General features: G+C 38.1%; 1 protein-coding gene across 1 annotated transcript in view; it reads left to right on the forward strand.

The window, feature by feature from the left end:
- Positions 1-19,277, forward strand: part of CFAP61 (cilia and flagella associated protein 61) — a 107,828-nt gene that overhangs the window by 13,064 nt on the left and 75,487 nt on the right. The window contains exons 7-13 of the mRNA XM_086460376.1: positions 1,604-1,757; positions 7,599-7,690; positions 8,847-9,028; positions 12,210-12,249; positions 14,192-14,331; positions 17,806-17,932; positions 18,780-18,857. Coding sequence (XP_086316502.1) covers positions 1,604-1,757; positions 7,599-7,690; positions 8,847-9,028; positions 12,210-12,249; positions 14,192-14,331; positions 17,806-17,932; positions 18,780-18,857 — 813 coding nt within the window. The remainder of the gene's footprint in view (positions 1-1,603; positions 1,758-7,598; positions 7,691-8,846; positions 9,029-12,209; positions 12,250-14,191; positions 14,332-17,805; positions 17,933-18,779; positions 18,858-19,277) is intronic.

Raw genomic sequence — 19,277 nt, forward strand, 5'->3', positions numbered from 1 at the left:
TGCTGTAGATTTTTTCCATTTCCTGGCTCAGGCAGCCAGATTTTTGCTGAGTTGAGGACAGAAACCCAGGAATTAATTTAAATAAGAAAGAGGTGGTAATAGTTATCCTGCTGAAAATTCCTGTTAAGATTTTCACGTGTTAGTAATTGTGCATGGTATTGTAAGCTGATAGGCAACATAACCTACTTAATTCCAGAAGTCTGCTTTCTATAGCAAACGATTTTATAAAGCCTTAATATGTAATCACTACCACTGGAAGCCAAATGGGAAACAATAAACCATTAGTGTAATAGCACATTACAAACGGCTATCTTCATAAATAATACATTTCAATTGTACATTTATAGCTCAATATGATACCAGCAAAAGGTGTTTCAGGCCCTCATAGTTTATAGTTGCCGCTGCTGCCGCAGATTGGAAAGACACCTCCACGCGAACCAAGATAGATGCCAATTTTCCCTGCAGAGAATGAAGCTGGCAACCTCTTTTTGCACATATGGTAGATGGATTGGTTAATCAGCCTCTGCTGAGCCTTGGGCCTAAAATTACATAGCAGCCAGACAACTGCAGCGACCCAGCTTTTGTTCGGTTACGCAAACAAGGCAAACAAACAATCACTTGTTGTTTCGGGGGGGGGGGGGGAATTAAACTTCATATTTTTTTTATTTTTATTGAAGTACTGATGGCCTGATAAAACAGCTATACAAATCCAGCCATTGAGTTTTCATTATGTTTGTAAAGGAGGCTTTCATTATGTGCATTAAGGAAAAAAAAATTTTTTATTATGTGTTTCACCAGAAAGTTGCATATAGTACTAAAAATTGAAGAGCTTCCGTCTTCTAGACTTGTCTTAGCTTAAAGCCAAAAAGCCTCCAACATGCCAGTTCTCATTTTTCAGAACATGTTTCTTTCTGAAGACTGCAACATTTTGGGAACTTGCATTGTAGTCAAACATACAGAGCAATGTGCCATTTCAGCATTGCAGGGATCTTGTCTTTTTCATCCTTGCCAGGACGTTGGTTTGTTGTTTTTTTTTTTTAAAGACTAGTTCTTAGATTTTTTTCAGAACTTTAAAATATTTGGCACTTATAATTGCTGCAAATAATACGTACCATATACTGTATTAGATACTGTTTATATACTTCTGAGTTTGAGCACAATTTTATTTGCAAAGCAGTGTCCAGTAATTAGTCAACCATTATGGCTAGCTAAATCCAGATTTTGCTTTAGCTGCACTTTAAGTTAAAGAAAAATTATACCTTTTTGGAGGTATGTAGTTAAAAGGTATATGGTTTTTATTTACTGTAATAAATGTTTTATTGAAACAATAGGTCATTATTTGGTGCATATATATATATATTCCTAATGCTCTCACAAGTCATAGCTAACAAAAAACATCTAATATAGAGGTCCTCATACACACGTTACAAGGGAAAAAAAAAAAGGATCTTTAACTTTTGCTGAAATGGTTCCTTTATACTTTTCTCTTATGCACAGCCAGAGATAGAACACTGTAACTTTCATGTTTCAGACATTTTTTTTGTCCTGACCTAAAATCACATGCTCAGCTTTTACATGTGGTGACATTGCTTTTGTATTTCAGGATGGTGACACTGCAGTAGGATTCATGAGCTTATGTTCTCAAGTAAATGTTGCCTTGTTTCAAGAGTGTTTTGACTTAGGGCCTTTCCATGGACTCTGTAAACCACATCCTGAAGATGTACTCAAAATACCACTGAAGCCAAGCATTCAAGAAGGTATCTATGTTCTAAAATGCTAGCTAGATTCAGGGTGCATTTATTTCTAACTTCTGAGTGGGTTTCTCAAAAGGTTAGAAGAGGATATTGATTTACTAGCAAGAAAACACAAATTAATGTATCTGTTTTGGAGATAACTGCCTGGTGGTTTTTAATTCAGGAGAGAAATTTTGATAGCCCTGGTCTCTGACTCAGAAGTGATTGTTGTTTGTGGGGAGCTGGTCTATATCGGGTATGGGGTAAACCAGGGTTTCAAGTTTTGGAAAGCTAAAGCATCAGGTATATTTTCTATCAGTTAGCTACAGTTGTGCTATTAATTGAAGACTTCATTTTGAAATCTGGTTCTAATGTCTGTCAGTAGCTAAGCAGCAGATTAACTGTGGCAGTTATGTTGTCCCATTGACTTGTCTTATTTCCTTGTGGTTCAGCTTCTGCTCTCTTGGCTTATTGTTTGCGGTCTTCTAGGTTACAAGATTTTGGGAGATCAGAGAGTGTCTCTTTATTCTGTTTTTATGTTGGGTGTGATAAAACAATGCATCTACAAGCCACCTTACTGCAAACGATAAAAGCGGGTAATGTGAATATGTCACCTGTTTGTAGAACAGAAGTGTCATGTAAATGATTTACAGTTGTCATCTTTATTTTTCAGTTTCAAAGGGCTTTGTATGCAGAAGGGCAACATTTTGCTATCAACTAATTATCAGTAATAGAATTTAAAAAAAAACGCCATTAGGTTGTGATGTATCTGCTTGTCTGAACACAGCAGCAGGCAAAAAAGGCAACTAGGGAGCTACAGAGCAGTCACCAGCTGGTAGCTTGGACCTGACAGACGTGGAACAGAAAACGGAAAGAAAAAAAGTCTTAGAGCTGCTCCTACAGACTTCCTCTCCCCTGCAATGAAGCATCTTGCAAATAAGAGATGAAGGAAGCCATTCTCCTTCTGTATCATTCCATGTTCCTGGAGCTTCAGGAGTATTATTTCCAAATAGGTGACAGACATATCTAGAAACGTAAATGCGACTGAGAGAGGAAGATCACTCACAATAGTCTCTTCTGAAAACTGGTTGGAACATGGTCCTGAGCAGTCTGCTCTAGGTGACCCTGCTTGAGCAGAGGGCTTGGCCTCCAGTGGTCCCTTCCAACCCAAACCATTCTGTGACTGTTACCTGATTCTGGTAAAACTTTTTGACACTTCTGTGTGCTTTCCTTATCTGGGGACTGCAAGGTGTAGGCCCATAGTTTGTGGCAAATTCTGTGCTGCTGAGCCTTTTAATGAGTATGTAGTTATAGGTTTTAACAATACAGCTGTGACACATTTTGTTAACATTTAGAAAATCTATGAGACTTGTTCTAAATGTGAAAACTTGGCATAAACAGCTATTCTGTTCAGGTTCTTACGTGACTCTCGTCAATCTAGCATCTGAGTGCTTTTCAGAAACTTGTTAAGCCACATGGTTATGCTTAGTCTCACATGTTTATCTCTTCCTTTTCCTCTCCATTTAAAAACTATGTTAGTTTTGATGGTTGATACTAGTTTGCAATTCTGTGTGTTTCCTTCAGGAAAGATTTTTAAAAGTGGTAGTATCCCTCTGTTTGGTATGAGAAGGGCAGCTCTGGGAAGAGAAAGAATTGTTTGTAGACGTCTTCAGATAGCTTGAGCACAAATCACTGGTGGTCTCAGACCCCTCAGAAGGAACTTGAGTATCATAAGCTATGAGCCTGACTGATACTATTCCTAGACAGAAAGAGCCACTAGAAGTTTAGTAATAAAATTAAAGTTAACTCATGGCTATACACTACTCAGCAACATTAATTCTGTTATCACTGAATAATAACTAAAATTATTGTTGTAGCTTTGCACGTTTTGGAATATAAACAAAAAATTACAACACTTTGAGAAGTATTGGTTGTCCTGAAACTTTTTAAGTTGTTGTTTATGCCTGCCCAGTATAGCTAAAAAGAGAGAGGTGGAACTAAAGGCTGTGGTAGTTGAATTTCGGAGAAAGGAAAAAAGAAAGAGGAAACAATCAACTGTATACTATTATTAGTCCAGTTTCTAATACTAGTTCAATAAGGCATTAGGTTGTCACAAGTTACAGAAGTTCATTAGGGTTTATTGAAAATATATGCTTTATATGATAGATATTAGATAATCAGCTTTTCTTTTTACTGCTTGTTAGACATTTGACTTATGACTATAAGCAAAAAAGTGTGTATTTTTAAGCAGTTTGAATGAAAAGCCCTTTCCTTCTGAATGATTTGGGTTTCAGTATTGCATGAGAAGTGACTCAAAATTCATTTCAGTATTTGTTCATGAAAACTTCCAGGAAAAGCAGTAATGTTTTTGTTTTTAATTAAGAAAGGAAAGAAAAAAGCCCTCTGTTTTAATACAGAAATTTACAGCAAAAAAGCCCCAACCAACTCATAAGCACAGTTCCCCTCCTCGCTGACTTTTTCATTTTATTAAAAATGTAATTTGAAAAGAGGACTATCTTGTTTGGTTTGTTTGGTGTTTTTCTGTGGGTTGTTTGTTTTGGGTTTTTTTTTGGTAAATATAGAGCTCATATAAGAGTTGCATCCTGGTAGTCCATTGTTAAGCCTTTCCAATATAAGGGCCAGTCTATCCTCAGAGTTTGTTATAGTCTCAGTCACATATAGTTTATATTTGTTTGTATTGCATTACACATGCATGATTATATGAATGCTGGTTTAACCACTTCACTGTTTCTGCAGCTACTGTATTGGAAATTTGCTGCCAAATTGTCCCTCAATATGAAGGTTCACTAGACACCTTACATCAATAGAGGATGTGGACTTTCTTTTAATGAATTCGAAGGCTGAGAATTTAAAATGCAAGCTGCGTTCCTTTGTAGATTAATCTTATGTTCCCACAGAAAAAACAAACCAAACCAAAACAATCCCAAACCATAAGCTCTTTAGCTTGTAAGTAGAGACCACAGGTTGATATTATTTTTCCTTTCAAAATGTAATTCTGAATAATAATGAAAGCGTATACAAAAATCTGTCTTTAACACAATATTGATATGCCACTTACGTTTCAGGGTAATTACAGTAATTTGGTTGTTACTCTATATGGTGTCATGAATTAGTAGCTAGAAAACATTACGATGCAGTGGGAATGATTCAAGGGCTTTTCATCAGGCTTCATGGTGAACTGGCTTCTTGATCCTGCTGACTGTTACCTCTGCTAATAACCCAGCAATCACTGAATTATTTTAATTTTCTCTTTGTTCACATTCCTTACTTCATTTAGTGCAACAACATTTATGTTCTTCCCAGTCACTTGTGTACAGCATATATGTAAACAGTGATGCAGCTACATTTGACAGTAGTGGATGGTGGGGCCGTTAAGGGATTTCATTTTAGTATAAAGTCAGAAACAACATATCAATATTTACATGACAACAAGAGACTTGTATTAATTAACTTCTGACACCTGCAAGGCTGTTTATAATGAGAAATGTAGCTGGGTTAATCAAGACGACATTTGATCATTTCTGTGAAGTCTCACATCTGTGATACCCCTGGAGAAACTGTGATTTCTAACCCCTGTGTCTCTTCTTGCCCTGCACATTGCATCTGCATTCTTTTCTAGCAGAGAAACATATTTTCAGATAACAGATTTTTTTAAAAAAACTTTTTTGCTAAATTATTTTAAACCTTTGAGGTATTAAAAAAAAAAAAAAAAAAAAAGCTTGTTACTGTATGAAGCAATGCTTATGTCAGTGAATGTAGCTTAGATGCATTTCCCAAGGCAAAGTTCAGAGAGAGAAGCCAAGAATTCTGTTGTGCTGGGTTTTCTGAAGTGTTTTCTTCCTCCTGGAGTTCAGAAACTTTGAGTTCCTTGTGTTATTGGAGCTTTCAAATGCAAGGGCATCCTGGCCTGATGCATTTTCTGCAGCAGGAATATCTACACCTCAAGAGTTTATTAGTTAAATTTTATTTTCAGGCATTATTTTTAAATGTAAAAACAAACTGTGAACATATCTGTAAAATTAGGGAGGTGACAATTTAAGGAATGGCAGAACTATTGAAGATAGGTTCAGCAGCTAAAAATACAGCAGCTGACACTTTGCTTTAGTAATTTTGGTAGTTATTGGGAGTAATATGTAGAATTCACTAGTATTTAGACGTATCTTTTCCAAGCTGATGATTACTTTTGGTCCATAACATTAACTTTAAATGTGACCTTTATGGTGCGTTATCAGGTGATATCTCACTCTGAACATCCTCACCTTCCATTGACTTTAAAGAAAATATTCCATCACCATACAGATTTAGGAACTGCTTTCCCTGAAGTGTGCAACATCTACTGGAGCAGTGATTGCCTGCTGCTTAGCAAACATCGTGATGTTATAAAAGTGCATCATTGGTTCTGGCATGTTTGTGCCTGGTTTCAGTAGAGTTCTATAGAGCTGTTGTGTGTTGCTGTGTAAAACTGCTAAGATCTGTCTTAAAATAATGATTAGGTAATTGAAATCAAACATAATGCATCATATCTGTTCCAAATTGACTTTGGACATTTTTATTGTGGTTTCTTAATATTTTACATATCCACTCTGGATTTGGCCCTGGCCAGGGGATTGAATAGCAAAAAACTGTGTACAGCAGTACTTAAACTCCCTAACATATAGGTGCTTGCTTTAATTGACTTAAGCACTTGACCAGATATGCTGCGTATATATGTTGTGTGTGTATACATATATAGATAAAAGTATATATAGCATTGTGTATGTATGTATCATGGCAGTGTTTAAATATTGATTCAGCAGATGGCTGCATGTAATTTTGTCCTATCATCTTAGTTATCTGTTTGCCCACAAAAATGTTATTACTCAGGTTGGAGTGAACTGGATAGAATGTTACTGTAATGTTACCGAGGATGGTAGGATGGTCTGTCATGCAGATTTAAACCTGATTTCTCTTGCTTTGATTGTAAAGTGCCTTTCGTTTTCGTGGAGACATTTTATTCTTTTTTACATTGCTGATGTCTGAAAACTTACCAAAGCCTGCGGTCACTACACAGGCTGCTACACTATTGTGGGCATTCCTGGTGTGGTTCAACAAGTGTCTTTTTTATTTAATTTTTTGGCTAAAAGATCTTGTGTGCACACACACACATAAGGTTGCAATGGTTGACAGAGTGCTTTGAAGCAGTTACTTCAGCATCCAAGCAAAGTGGTAGGGCGAGAAATTCTTAGATCAGAGGAAATGGGCACACTGATGAAGACTGATGAAAGAGCAACCACCTTTTATAAAAAGTGAAATGGGGTTTAGAGAGTTAGTTAGGTTTAGCAACTGAGAAGGGAAGTCAAATCCCTGTTTCTTGTCCCTGCTTGTGCCAGTAAGTAATGGTGTCCTGGTTTGAGCTTGACTAGGATTTATTCTGAATTTCAGTTCTGGGAGAACTAATCTGAGAATCAAGAGCCCTTGCTTATCTTTGTGATCACCAGAAAACAAGTTAGCAACAGGCATGGGGTTTAAGATACCAGTCAATATACTAATGAGTCATATTTTTCTCTTCAGGTAGGGTAGAAGCTTACTACATAAGTACATTAGTTAGGAGTTTCTCCCAAACTGTGTCTTGTTCAATTCTTATTTTACAACCAGTTCTCTGTTTTTTTGCCTTGAAATTAAATAGACTAATATGATGTTCTAGCCAAGTAACTATAGGAGGGTCCATTTTAACTGTGGTTGTTAAAAATGAGTAAGATAAACCTTTCAGGAGAGGTAGCCTGGCACAATCTAGTTATTGCTGTGATTCTGAAGGTTAAGCTCGCATTTTTAAGCCTGATGCATTTATTCTTTTTCATTACTCAGATGAAGATAAAAGCAACCAAACAAGTCAAGAAACAGAGTCTGTTTCATCTCAAAACTTTGAACATATTCATGATGAGGATGCAGCTGGGCAGGTAATACTGCTGCACACAGCAACGCTGATAACGTTAAAAGCTAACAGGAAGCAAAGGTGGAGGCTACTAGGACAAGCAATGCTTATTATTTCCACTCCTGCACTGTCCTATGCGTGGGCCCACACTTACATTGGCTGCTATGCATAGATCAGAAGCTGCTCTAGCTAGGATCTGGATGGGGGTGGCGGTAGTTACTAATTGGATGAGTTTTCCTGTCCGGTTCAAATGAACAGCCAGACAGCACAGGAGTGGAAATAAAGTGGGACTGAGAGGAGAAGAAGGATGGGGGCCTGTTTGTGCAGGTCTGCGTCCCAGTACAGGCATGTGGAAGCACAGCTTTGGGCCCCACTGCAGAGGTGGAGAGAGCATTCCTGTAACAGATGGGGAAAGAGTTGACTTACTCTAAAGATCTGCAAGTCCTGAGAACTTGTCTTGACTGTTACTGAGCTAAAAATCTGCTACTGACGGAAAGCTACCGAAGCTGAAAAGCAGCAATGTACCTTCAAATTTCCCCTGTAATTTGTAGAAGTTAAAGGGCACACCTTCTGTCTGTGCCTCTTCTGTTGAGTGAAGCCCAACTTGATAATCAAGACCTTTACTATGAAATGTATTTGTGCAGCATAAGTCAGCAGAGAATTTATCCCGAGAAACTTTAAACAGTGGCATCTGCCTTTTAGTCTGTCTCTCAGTACTGTATCAAAGCTACTCTGGTTTTCTTCCCATCCTTGTTCATTTCCATTTCCACAATATTCTCTGCATTGATCCCATTTTCTTTAACATAATGTGTTTTTAACTTTCTCATATTTTCAATACGCATTTGGAAGCAAAGCTTTTTTTATATAGAAACATTCCTGGAAAATATTTTATTGCCTCACAAAGGAACTCTAATGGTAGCTACTAGTTTGTGAATATATTGCTCTTCAGCAAGAATGTATTTATTTTTTAAGGCCATTTTTATCTAGTGTTTCAGAAACAGATACCACATTAAAAATACCTCTTTGAACTTCAGTGTTTGTCAAAATGTGGCAAGTAAAAAGTACGTCCCTGTGTGTCTGCTTGGAGTGCTGTAAGATAGGAATGATGCAAGACCTTTTAATTAAAAAATGAAAATATTTGCTGAAATGTTTAAGTGATCACTTGTCAATTATTATTGCAGAAGGATGGAGCCACTACCGTTTCCTATACTGAACTGCCGTTAAGTGATGTCAAAGATTTCAAAGCCTCAGCAACACTGCTCCTTGAGACTGAAGAAAAAAGTGCTTTTCATCCAGTGTACAGAGGAGCTTCAAATGCTTTCTGTATCCGTCTGTTTTGTATTGATGAGAAGCATGAAACTAGGTAAGTATGGATGAATAGTTACCACTTTCCCAGTCTTAATAACAATTTTCAGTGTTAGATTTTTAGGACAAATCGGAAAGAGATAGCAACTGCTGCAGTTAGGTTGGATTTTTTCTGACCTCGTTTTTTCCATTTCTTATGCTTTCACCAGTAACGTAGTGAAGTTTTCAGCTTCCAGCTGCAACTTCCCATCTCTGCTAGGACTGTGAGGACAAAATGTTAAGAATTCATTTTTATGGGAAAAATGCTAGTGGAAATTGTGGAAGAAGGCCACTTCTTCCTCTGCAGAAACATTAATTCCAAAGCTGGCTGCGAAGAGAGCTAGATGTTACAGCACTGATCATTTCGTTTCCTGGGGTAATAAAGCTGTTTTTAATTCTGCAGTTAAATATTCTCACTTCTAACCACTCAGTCTCCCATCACTGAGAGAATTGATTCAGTTTTCTGGAATCCACTACAGTAGGGGGAACACAAAGGTTTTTTATCCTAAAATGATTGCTGTTGCTGACCATGGACTCACAGATCCTGGTGGAGTAGAATAGATCTATACATGTGGTTTAGGCATTTTTTCCCAAATTTCTCTGCACCCTTGAAGAGCAAACCTGTACTCAACCACATCAGCAAAAGCCTCTCAGGAACATAGGCCCCTTCTGATTATAAATGAGGTCTGTTCTTGGTTATAGATCCTAGAAAGAAAGATGAAACATGTAGATACTTACAAAAAGTAGACAGAAAGAGGCTAAGTGCACCCAAGCTCTTCCACACTGTTAGATACATGTAATTTCTAGAAACACAAGGTATCAGTAGCAAGGACTTTATAGACGATGAGTTTGACAACTGTAGTACTATGTGAAAAAACATCTTTCTACTTGTAGTAGTAGTCGTCAGTGACTGACAACTTCTGAACTTACCAGCTTAAAGAAAATGTAGGAATACACTTCATTAAGAAGGAAAACCAGAACTTCTTGAAAACTAATTCCGTTTATTAAGCTATTTCTTAATTAAGGAGGGGGCCTACCCAAAGGGATTAAACACTGAATCTGCTACAAATGCAAATATCCTAAATTACCAAAGCAAAGCATGCACATAGCCGCCTTGGTACATACTTGCCAAGTGACGTAGCTTGGATTCGTTAGGGAGAGAGAGAAATGCGGTGCTAGAAGTCTGTGGTGTACTTAGAAACACTGATCAACATGTGTGCGATAGAACAATCACACTGCAGAGTCTGTTCCAGAATAGTTAATTTATGGACAATCTAGTCTAAAATAAAGTTCAAGCAAGGTAGTTATCCCAGAATAAAAGAACTTTATTTTAAAATAGTACTGAGGTGAGGGACTTGCTCTGGAATGACTCCATTATACTGAAATAGCAATTCAAAGCAGTGATCTATACCTATGGCAGGAAATAATCTCTGTAGACTAGCTGAGTTCTCTGCTCATACTATCCTGCTTAGGATAGGAATCCGTCAGGTTTTTTGCACCCTTCTGTCATTCTGTCTTTCACATTCGCCGTTGTTGTTTCTGTTCAAGATATTTTCGCCATGTTTATTGTCCAATGCTGCAGTCCCATTCTTTTTTCCCTGGAGACATCTCTGGAACAGTTTGGATTCCCAGATGGGTATCTGTGGAGAAGATAGCACTCCTTTCTGAAGAATTCTCCTAAGATGAATTCGTGCAAGATCCTTTTCTCAGAGCTGAGGAATCTGTGGATCTTGGTGTTTCCAGATATTTTGCCTGCGTGCTTCCCTAGCTTGCATTTGCTTGATCCACCTGTTTGTAAAAGAAACGTTAGAAAAGCAAGAATATTGAAAGGATGGCAGGAGGTAATCCTGACTGTATCTCAGAATCTTCTCCTGAAGGAGTTAGTGCTGACCCTGCACAGCACGGATCCAGAAATAGTAGTTTGGTTGAAGTGTTGGTGTGATTGCATCTTAGCCCTTAAGGGAAGTTTACTACTGAGGAATTTGTATTGCCCAGTAAAGTTGCTAAATGTTTCCATCTCTTAAATCTAGAGCTTCTATGTGGCTTGTTAGTGCATTGAAAGTGAAATGAGAAGGAACTAAATTGCTAGTTTCTCTGCAGATATTTGATACATTTTTAAGCCCCTGAAAAATCTCGTACCTCCATTCTTGTGTTTCTTGCTGCCAAGAAGGTACTGGAAACCAGAGAATAGAAAACTATGTTGCAATGGCGTTTTCCTTTCCCCCATTTAGCTATTCTATTAACTCGCCATAATTATGTGTTATATAGGTGAATATATAATACCTCAATCCAGATCTGTATTTACTGTCTTCTTTTTTAAGTTTTCATTCAATTGTAGGTATTTTAGTTAGTAATTATTTCTCTTTTCATTCAGTAATATTATTGGTGAAGTAATTAAAAGGAACTTAATTACAGGTCTGGAAGGAGGAGGGGTTTTATCAATATCTTTAGGTAATACGTATCTGTATTGAATTTCTTCAAAAGATGCATTTTGTGCAGTGGAAAAAATGTTTTTTAAAGCTTCAGCATAAGTCTGTTTGATGGGTTTAGAGCTCTTTGATATCCTTACACATAGAAGAAACAGGGAGAATTTGTTAGATTTCTCATGTCTCACATGTCACTGTCACCATGGAAAAGAGAGTGGAATTACTTCTTTCCACTTCTCACCTACTGGTTTAGAGTAAAATGTTCAAAAACAATTTGAAAGTATTGATGTTCCTGTTAGTCCGGTAAAGTACGTCAGGTAGATTTACCGAGTAGATGGTGACAGAACTCTTGGTGCTGGATGAAAATATTGTGGAACATAGCAACAACTGTTTGTAACCTTGATTAATGTTTGCTATATAGTAATGCTGTCCCTGACAGTCCCTGAATGACTTCTGAAAAATGCTGGAGTCAACATGAGTCTTTTTTTTGTTTGTTTTTTGTTTGTTTGTTTGTTTGTTTTTTCTTTCAGTGAAGAGCCTAATGTTTTGATACTATTTCCAGCATTCAGGTTTATTCTTGTGGTGCTTTAAGCACTAAAGTCAACAACTGCTGTGCAGCATGCAACATATGCACTTGATTAATGATGAACTAGCAGGACTGTCTGATTAGCACTGTGAATAAGTGCTCCTTGCACTTATGGGCGTCTAAATATTGGAATGTATAGGATCTGTCTGATACGTGCTTTATTTAACAACGTTTACTCTTGGTTGCAGATCGCTGGATTTTTTGCATTATGTTTTCAAGCTTTTTCCAGTACGTATAATTAAAGTTTTAATGTTTGTGTGCATGGGGAACGGTAGTGCAGTTGTCAACCAGAGTATTTAGATACGATGCCCGAGTCAGTCAGTAGCTTAGAGGAGCATGCTATGGCTAGTTACCCTAGGCTGAGTTATCCTGAGGAGTTTGACTCCTCTCTTTGGCTGCGTTTGGACTTTATGTATTGTGTACATAAGTCCTTTGTTTATGTTTCATAGGGACTTGCCTGAGATGCAGATTTAGAAAGCAAATATTTCAGACTCCTTTAAAATGATGTATAGATCCAGACTGTACCTAAATTAAAAATAAAACCAGGGAAAATACATTAAAGGATATGGAGTTAAAGCCTAGGAAACAGCAGTATTAAGGAAATCTATAGTACTTACCTGTAGCCTAAACAGTGGCACTGAAGGTGTATGTTTAGGGCAAAGCTAATGTGTGGCAAATAAGAGTGTGAATTTACAGTGAAATAGCTGTTTCGCACTAGTGACCTGTGTGATAAATCTTTATCTGAGGTAACAAAGTCCACTTTTGGAGGTACTCTCAATGCACACTGCAGTGTGTTGTAAATCCATGCTACAAATTACTGCGTGGTAGCATCCCTTAGAGGCAGGTCCTGCTGACCACAGATGCAGACTGGGCCTTAAATATCAGCATGTTCAAAAATGCTGCTTATCACCGAAGAAAGCTCCCGGAGAAAGCGAACACAGAAAACATTTCAAATCTCTAAGTAATTATCCATCCGACAATGGACCTGTTAGTCCTTGAAACAAAAGGTCATGATGGAATCACTGGGTGTAGTAAGAAAAATTAATCACATACTGCACTTAAAGAGAAGAAAGGGACTGAGATTCAAATAGTATCTTTCTACTGTAAAAATGCCATAGAATAATCAGCCAGAGTAAACGGATTAAACATCTTCTGGATCTGCGCTGCTTGGAAGTATCTCAGCATGTATCATGCTGCAGAGAGTATCTTTCTGAATTTTCAGAGTTCTCCAGCATCCCTGTGTGCAGTGAGATTATCTTAAAACAGATATTCAATAAAAAGAGATGGGAGAAGCTCTGGTGGAAGGGAGTGCTTGAACAGTTTGAATGGATAAAGTTATCTGTGGCATGCAGTTTTATCTCCAGAGGATGCTCTTTCATCTGAGAGCATTCAATGGAGATTCCTTCATTCCTTTGCACCTCTGCAGCCTTTACAGCACAGGTCTCTGAACAACATTGCTGGCCAATACGGTGTGTCTTCGTACACATGTGCACTGCATGCATGCCAGCAGGGCCAAATTGGGGCAAGCTGGACATCACTCACTGTGCATATACAAACTTGCATCCATCAAGTCTACTGTGCATGCAGTGCAAAGTCAGTCTGTGCGTGCCCACTGGCTGTTTGTTCAGGATTTTAGGACATGCTGCTCTAGTAGATGGTCTCACTTGGCTGCAAATGTGCAAAAGGTCCCAGACAGACATACGTTGTCCTGAAAGTTCACTGCGGAAGAATAGTAAGGTAGAAAAAAAGGACCTTTTAAGGGAATGCTAGCCCTAAAGCTGTGGGCATAGAGATAAATGTTCCCAGTAGGCAGTTGTACTTACTACATGATCATTGTAGGTCCCTCCCAACTGAAATACTCTATTCTGCTGAGGAAGAAAAGGGGGGAGGGGGGTGTGGAAAAAAAGGACTGTTAAGGAATATGAGGATATTAACTAATAAGTCTTTACTGTGGGAGCTAAAAGACCTGTATCTGTGAGCCCACTTAATGTTAAGCTCATCAGTTCCTTCGTGCTGCCCAGCCATCAAGGTAGAGCAATACTTGGAGTGTGCGTACATTGTGAACACTGCCTTCAGCTTGTTTTCTTTCTATCCCCTCTAGTGAGAAGCTTTTGTGTAAAGCTTTCATTGAGATCTCTGAGACCCTTCATTGTCTGCAAATCTTTTTTAGGACAAAGACTTCTGTGTCATCCTTGTGCCACATCGTGTACCAGAGTTCCACCTGATCCAGAGTTTTGTTCGGGTTGTCCCTTCCTGTACTTCCAGACTTGGTCATGAGCTTTATGTGTTCCACCGTGCGGGATTGCTCAAGTGAGTCATGTGCCTCATTCAAGAAATGATGTACTCTCAACTACTTTTGTGGAATACACTTGCATCATTCAGCCTAGCACCGGATGGGTATTCCTTTGCTATCTCAGACAAAGCTGGTGCTCTGCATGCTGTGGCACAACATCTTGCAAAAATGGTAGCTTGAGTCCCCAAAACAGTGTTGCTGCATAGCACAGAACTGTGCCTGGAGCAATTAGGAGCAGAGCTAAATAACTTAGTCTTTAGCAGCATTACTGCAGCTGTCTTGCTTCCTGTGCTGGAGTGAATCCTAAGCCTACTCAGATGTATCTTGACACAGCACTACACTAGACAATGTACAGATAGCCTTATATTTTCAATGAAATAAAGTAGTTAATAACAGGATTTTTAATGAAATGAAAAAACTTAATTAAAAATGTAAAAGCAAGCAGTCTTCTGACTGCCAGCATTTGTATATAGTCTGCTTTAAGTAAAACCAAAGTGCAGTGAGAGGATTCATTTAAAATTTGCATATACAGTATTAACTTAACAAAGATTAACATTGGTACGGACAAGTAGCTGCTTCAAGTTACCTCATTGGGGACCAAGGCCAATAGAGAAACATGATGCAGCATTTGGCGCTTTGACTTGGGCCAGGTTGTGTAACATTGGTGCTTGAAAGCCTGGTGTAGATGTAATTCTTGGAAACATGGTATATGATTCAAGGGAAATGCAGTAATGCATTTCTGGAACATGCAGAATACAGCAGTAATCTCGTTGAGTATCTGGTTTTCTATAATTTATCTCATATTTCATACCTTTCAATTTCTGCGAAACTCTGAACGCTTCTGTAATCTGAAATACTGATGAACTGGGACACAAAACCTCTCTTGCTGTGGCTTCTGTTACGTGGCATGAGTTTTCCAATGCTTTGTTTGTATAACAAGGCTGTACTGGCGCAAACGCCAAGCTTAAATTGTGGCACAGTTAGAGATTTCCTTTTTTTTTTTTTTGTCTTGATGTAGCTAAATACCACGTGGTTTCAGAGAAGTACTTCTGTTTTAATTGCATACTTAATCACCTTTGGTGGTATACAAATAGCTCTTGCAGGAACTGGCCAGCTACTCTGGACCTGTGCGGAAGCTTTTTACCATGGGATGAAATTGGGCCTCTGTGTACTATGTAAGAATCCAGCTGGCTGAAGAGAAAGCCACTGGAGTAATTCCTGTTAATCTCAGTCACAGCTGTTCAGTAATCCACCAGTAGGAGTCCGTCCTCTTGCGATTTTGGTCAAAATTAAACTTGTTATCAAGGTTTTTAAAAAAACTTACAGCTCTGATTAAATTGTGCATATTCCAAATGATACCAGCCCTTCCGTGGAAACAGAATAGGGTCATTAGTAGCATTTTCCAAACCCCCCTGCAGCTGTGCAGGCAAGTAAAGAAAAATCGCCTTTCATTGAGGTTCAAGATCAGAAAAGCTATGGAAGAAACCAGACGAAGCTTTTGGAAAGTTCCTGAAGAACAAAAAACTCAGTGCACAACAGCAGGTACTCTTAGATAAAACCAAAATATGAAAAAGTAAAAGATCAATATATTGTACTTGCACTAAGGGCTTTCGAAAGGCATGTGAGTGAAAAGGAAGTCACAGAAAATGGATTAAAAGAAAAACAGGGGTAAGAAGATGGGGATATGAAGACATGAAAGGGCAAAATCAGAAAAGGCACAGGTACAAAATGAGATACTGATTAGTAAAGGTTGTAAAAGGAATAAGAAAAAGTGTTAAGTACACAAAAAGCGAGAGTGCAGCAAATGGAAGTATAGGTCTGCTACTTAACAGTGAAGGAGAAAAAAATAGCAAATGACAAGGCATAGGCTGAAATGCTTAATGGATACTTTCCCTCAATTTTCACTAAAAAGCGTAATAATAATAATAGCATCCTGATCTCTGAGCAGTCAAAGGAATTGGGCATCTAGAATGAGTTAATTCACTGCTGGAAGAGAAGTGAGGCAGGCCTGCTTACTATTTCATACTCACAGGGGATCTGGCGGTTTTGCTTAGTTTTTTTTAAAGAATGGTTTCAATTTTTGCATGTTCTGTTTTTCATCATATTAAAAATGTAGTTCATTATTGGCACAACAGGCTTCTCTTGCACATGGGTGGGGAGAAAAACTCAGGTGCTGGGCTCAGTGGAGTGACATGAAGACAGCACACTCGTGGGTTGCAGAGTGAACTATATTGCTGGTTTTGCTGACTGACACCCCCATCACTTGTTTGATCTTGTAATTAACTGTCTGTGGAAACGTGTTAACAGATGTGGAAACTAAGCTGATACTCACTTAGTAGTTCAGAATTAGCTTGTAATTTAGTAATTCAGTAATCAAATATATGCTTTTGAGCACTCAGATAACCAAGTTGAAAATGATCATGAGATTGATCTGTGAACTTTCTTGTAACGTATCAGGTATTTGGTAGGTTTCTTTTTTAAGGTGCTAGTGCTATTAATTAAAACCACGTTCCACAAAATCAATCTCAATGTGTCTGTGACTTAGGCTGAAGAATAGCACATACAAGTTTAAATTGAAAACAAGAACAGGAATGGCAATCATACTACACGAATTGCAAGTTTTTTAACTGTGGGTGAAAAAACTTCATTCTTGGAAATGAAGTTGTAATTCAGTTCCTTGAACAGCACTCTGTACGTCTTTCTTTCATGAGCCTTAACTGGGAAGGGTGGATGCCTTTAACAGATGATGTGAGAGAGTTCCTCAGCTGCTATAGACTGTCAGTAAAATTTTTTTCATAATTAGTGGGCAGGAAGATGTTTTTTAAGTGTCTAAACTAGGTAAGTGCCAGGATATTCCTGTCTGTAGTTAACTTGTTGCTGGTTGCATATACTGCGCACATTTTTGTGCCATGACGCCATTGTGTGATTACTAATTGGCACTTATGTTTATCAGAGGCATTTTATTCCTGTAAGTTTATCCTCGTGTATTACTATTTGAAAAAACGAGGCCTAACACAAGTGTTAGTGATTTGTTCTTGTTGGAGAAATTGATGTTACTGCTGTTTTATTTTTTTTTTCTTCTCTTTCTTTTTTTTTCTTTTTTCCGTATGTGTCAGTGTGCAATTAAGGATTCTACTTTGATTGTAAAAGATTCTTTGCCTCCTTTCTCTGCTGGCTCTTATTCACATGAAGATTTGGTGATACCTGTGGCTATAGCTAGTGCTTTGTGTGATTGGGCTATAGGTGCAGAAAGACTGTTTAGTAGCAGTTAAAGCAGCATTCCTGAGTTATCTTAAGTCGATGCGTGATCTTTTTGTGTTACCACTCAAGAAGTTAATATATGCATTTGAAACAGTGGCCGTATAGCAATCAATTTCAACTTCTAAAAGACGTGTGTTTGGTGCTTGTGAAAGGCATGTTGTCTTAAGCGTGGGAATTGTCTTTAATTGTCACAGAGTTAAAAATTAACTCTCAATTCCTTTTTTTAATAGGTCATTTAATGTAAGAAGAGTAACCACCAGTGACCTACTTGGTGTCAAAATGCTCATTAAAACCCTCAGCTTGAATGAAAGTATCCTGAATGACTTAAAGATATTTACCATGGCTCGCAGGGATCCCGTAAGTATTTATTGCAAATATACTTACAAGAAAATAATGGATAAATACTGGTAAAAACATCCAGAATTTATTACATTACTCTAAACTAGTATGCTGTATATACACTATAGAGGTACTCAGTTCAGTACCAACAGTCGGTGTAGGCTGTGTTCAGGCTGACTTGACAGTTAACCTAACCTGTGGCCTATACTAGCTACTGTCATCTTTAGAGACTCCTCAAATGCAGGGACAGAAGCAGGCTGGATGCATTTTTGGCCACCCACAGCCTGATTTGCATTGTTGCTTTTGTTTGCATGCACATCTGGTTGTGTGATGAACATGTACTTGTGTTTTGTCATGTGGTGGAGGCCTCTTTCTCCTTCCTGTAATGTGGCCAGACGTAAGCCCATCAGACAGTAGGGAACATCTGCGTTTTTGTTGTGTGATGGAAAACACTGCATAGACAAAAAAACAAGCCCTGTCATTGCCAATCATGCAGCTGTAGGGAAATCAAATTTATACAACTATTGATGGTGAATATCTGTTTTAATTAATATTCGTTCCTGAAATCAGAACTTAACTCCCAGGACTGAATTAGTGGCTGAGCTTGTAGCACTCCTGTAGCAGCTAGATCCTAACTGAAACTTTGGTTCAGTAAAGTTCTGCATGATCAAAAAGCCAGCCGTATACACTGTTTAAACATTATTCCTTGAGTTAAGGAAGAATAGTTAAATTGGGGTAGTGTGTAGAATGTATACTGGGAGGAAAGTATCTTAACTGTGATCATGTGGTGAAATACACAGTTAGGATTAAAAAGAAAGATGACTAATGAAATAGGAAATGTGCATATCTTGCTTTTGCCTTGCAGGATGGGATCCCAGTACAGGCTTTTATAGCAGAAGTTTTGGATCAAATAGTTGGCATTTCTGTCATTAGAGATGAAACGGTAAGTTCTAAGTTGTACAAAAGCTGTAACACTTAGCCCTCAACACTACAGGCTGTGTTTCGTGTTTGCCCCACCATACATGTACCTCACAGAAAGTACTTGTAAAAGATACTGCTTCTATAAACTCTTTCCCTCTTTCCTGACTATGTAGACGCTATTATTTCCCTTCTCGTGTATGCCGATTGACACACAGATGAAAAAAAACCTATTCAGTTATTTGCCAGAAGCTACTGATGTATTCTGAAAGTATTCCTCCTACACCTCTCTGATTCTTTAGCACAAAGCCCATCTGCCTCTAAATATGTTTATAATCACCTATTTTGCCCCCTAATTTCCAAAGTCTTTGCACTCGGCAAAGAGCAGTAGTTGTCCTTCTAGATTTGCTTTCTTAACTTTTTTTTTCCAACAGCAGATTCTGAG

Source organism: Leptosomus discolor, chromosome 2 (assembly GCF_034619465.1).
Source record: "Leptosomus discolor isolate bLepDis1 chromosome 2, bLepDis1.hap2, whole genome shotgun sequence".
Taxonomy (NCBI): Eukaryota; Metazoa; Chordata; class Aves; order Leptosomiformes; family Leptosomidae; genus Leptosomus; species Leptosomus discolor.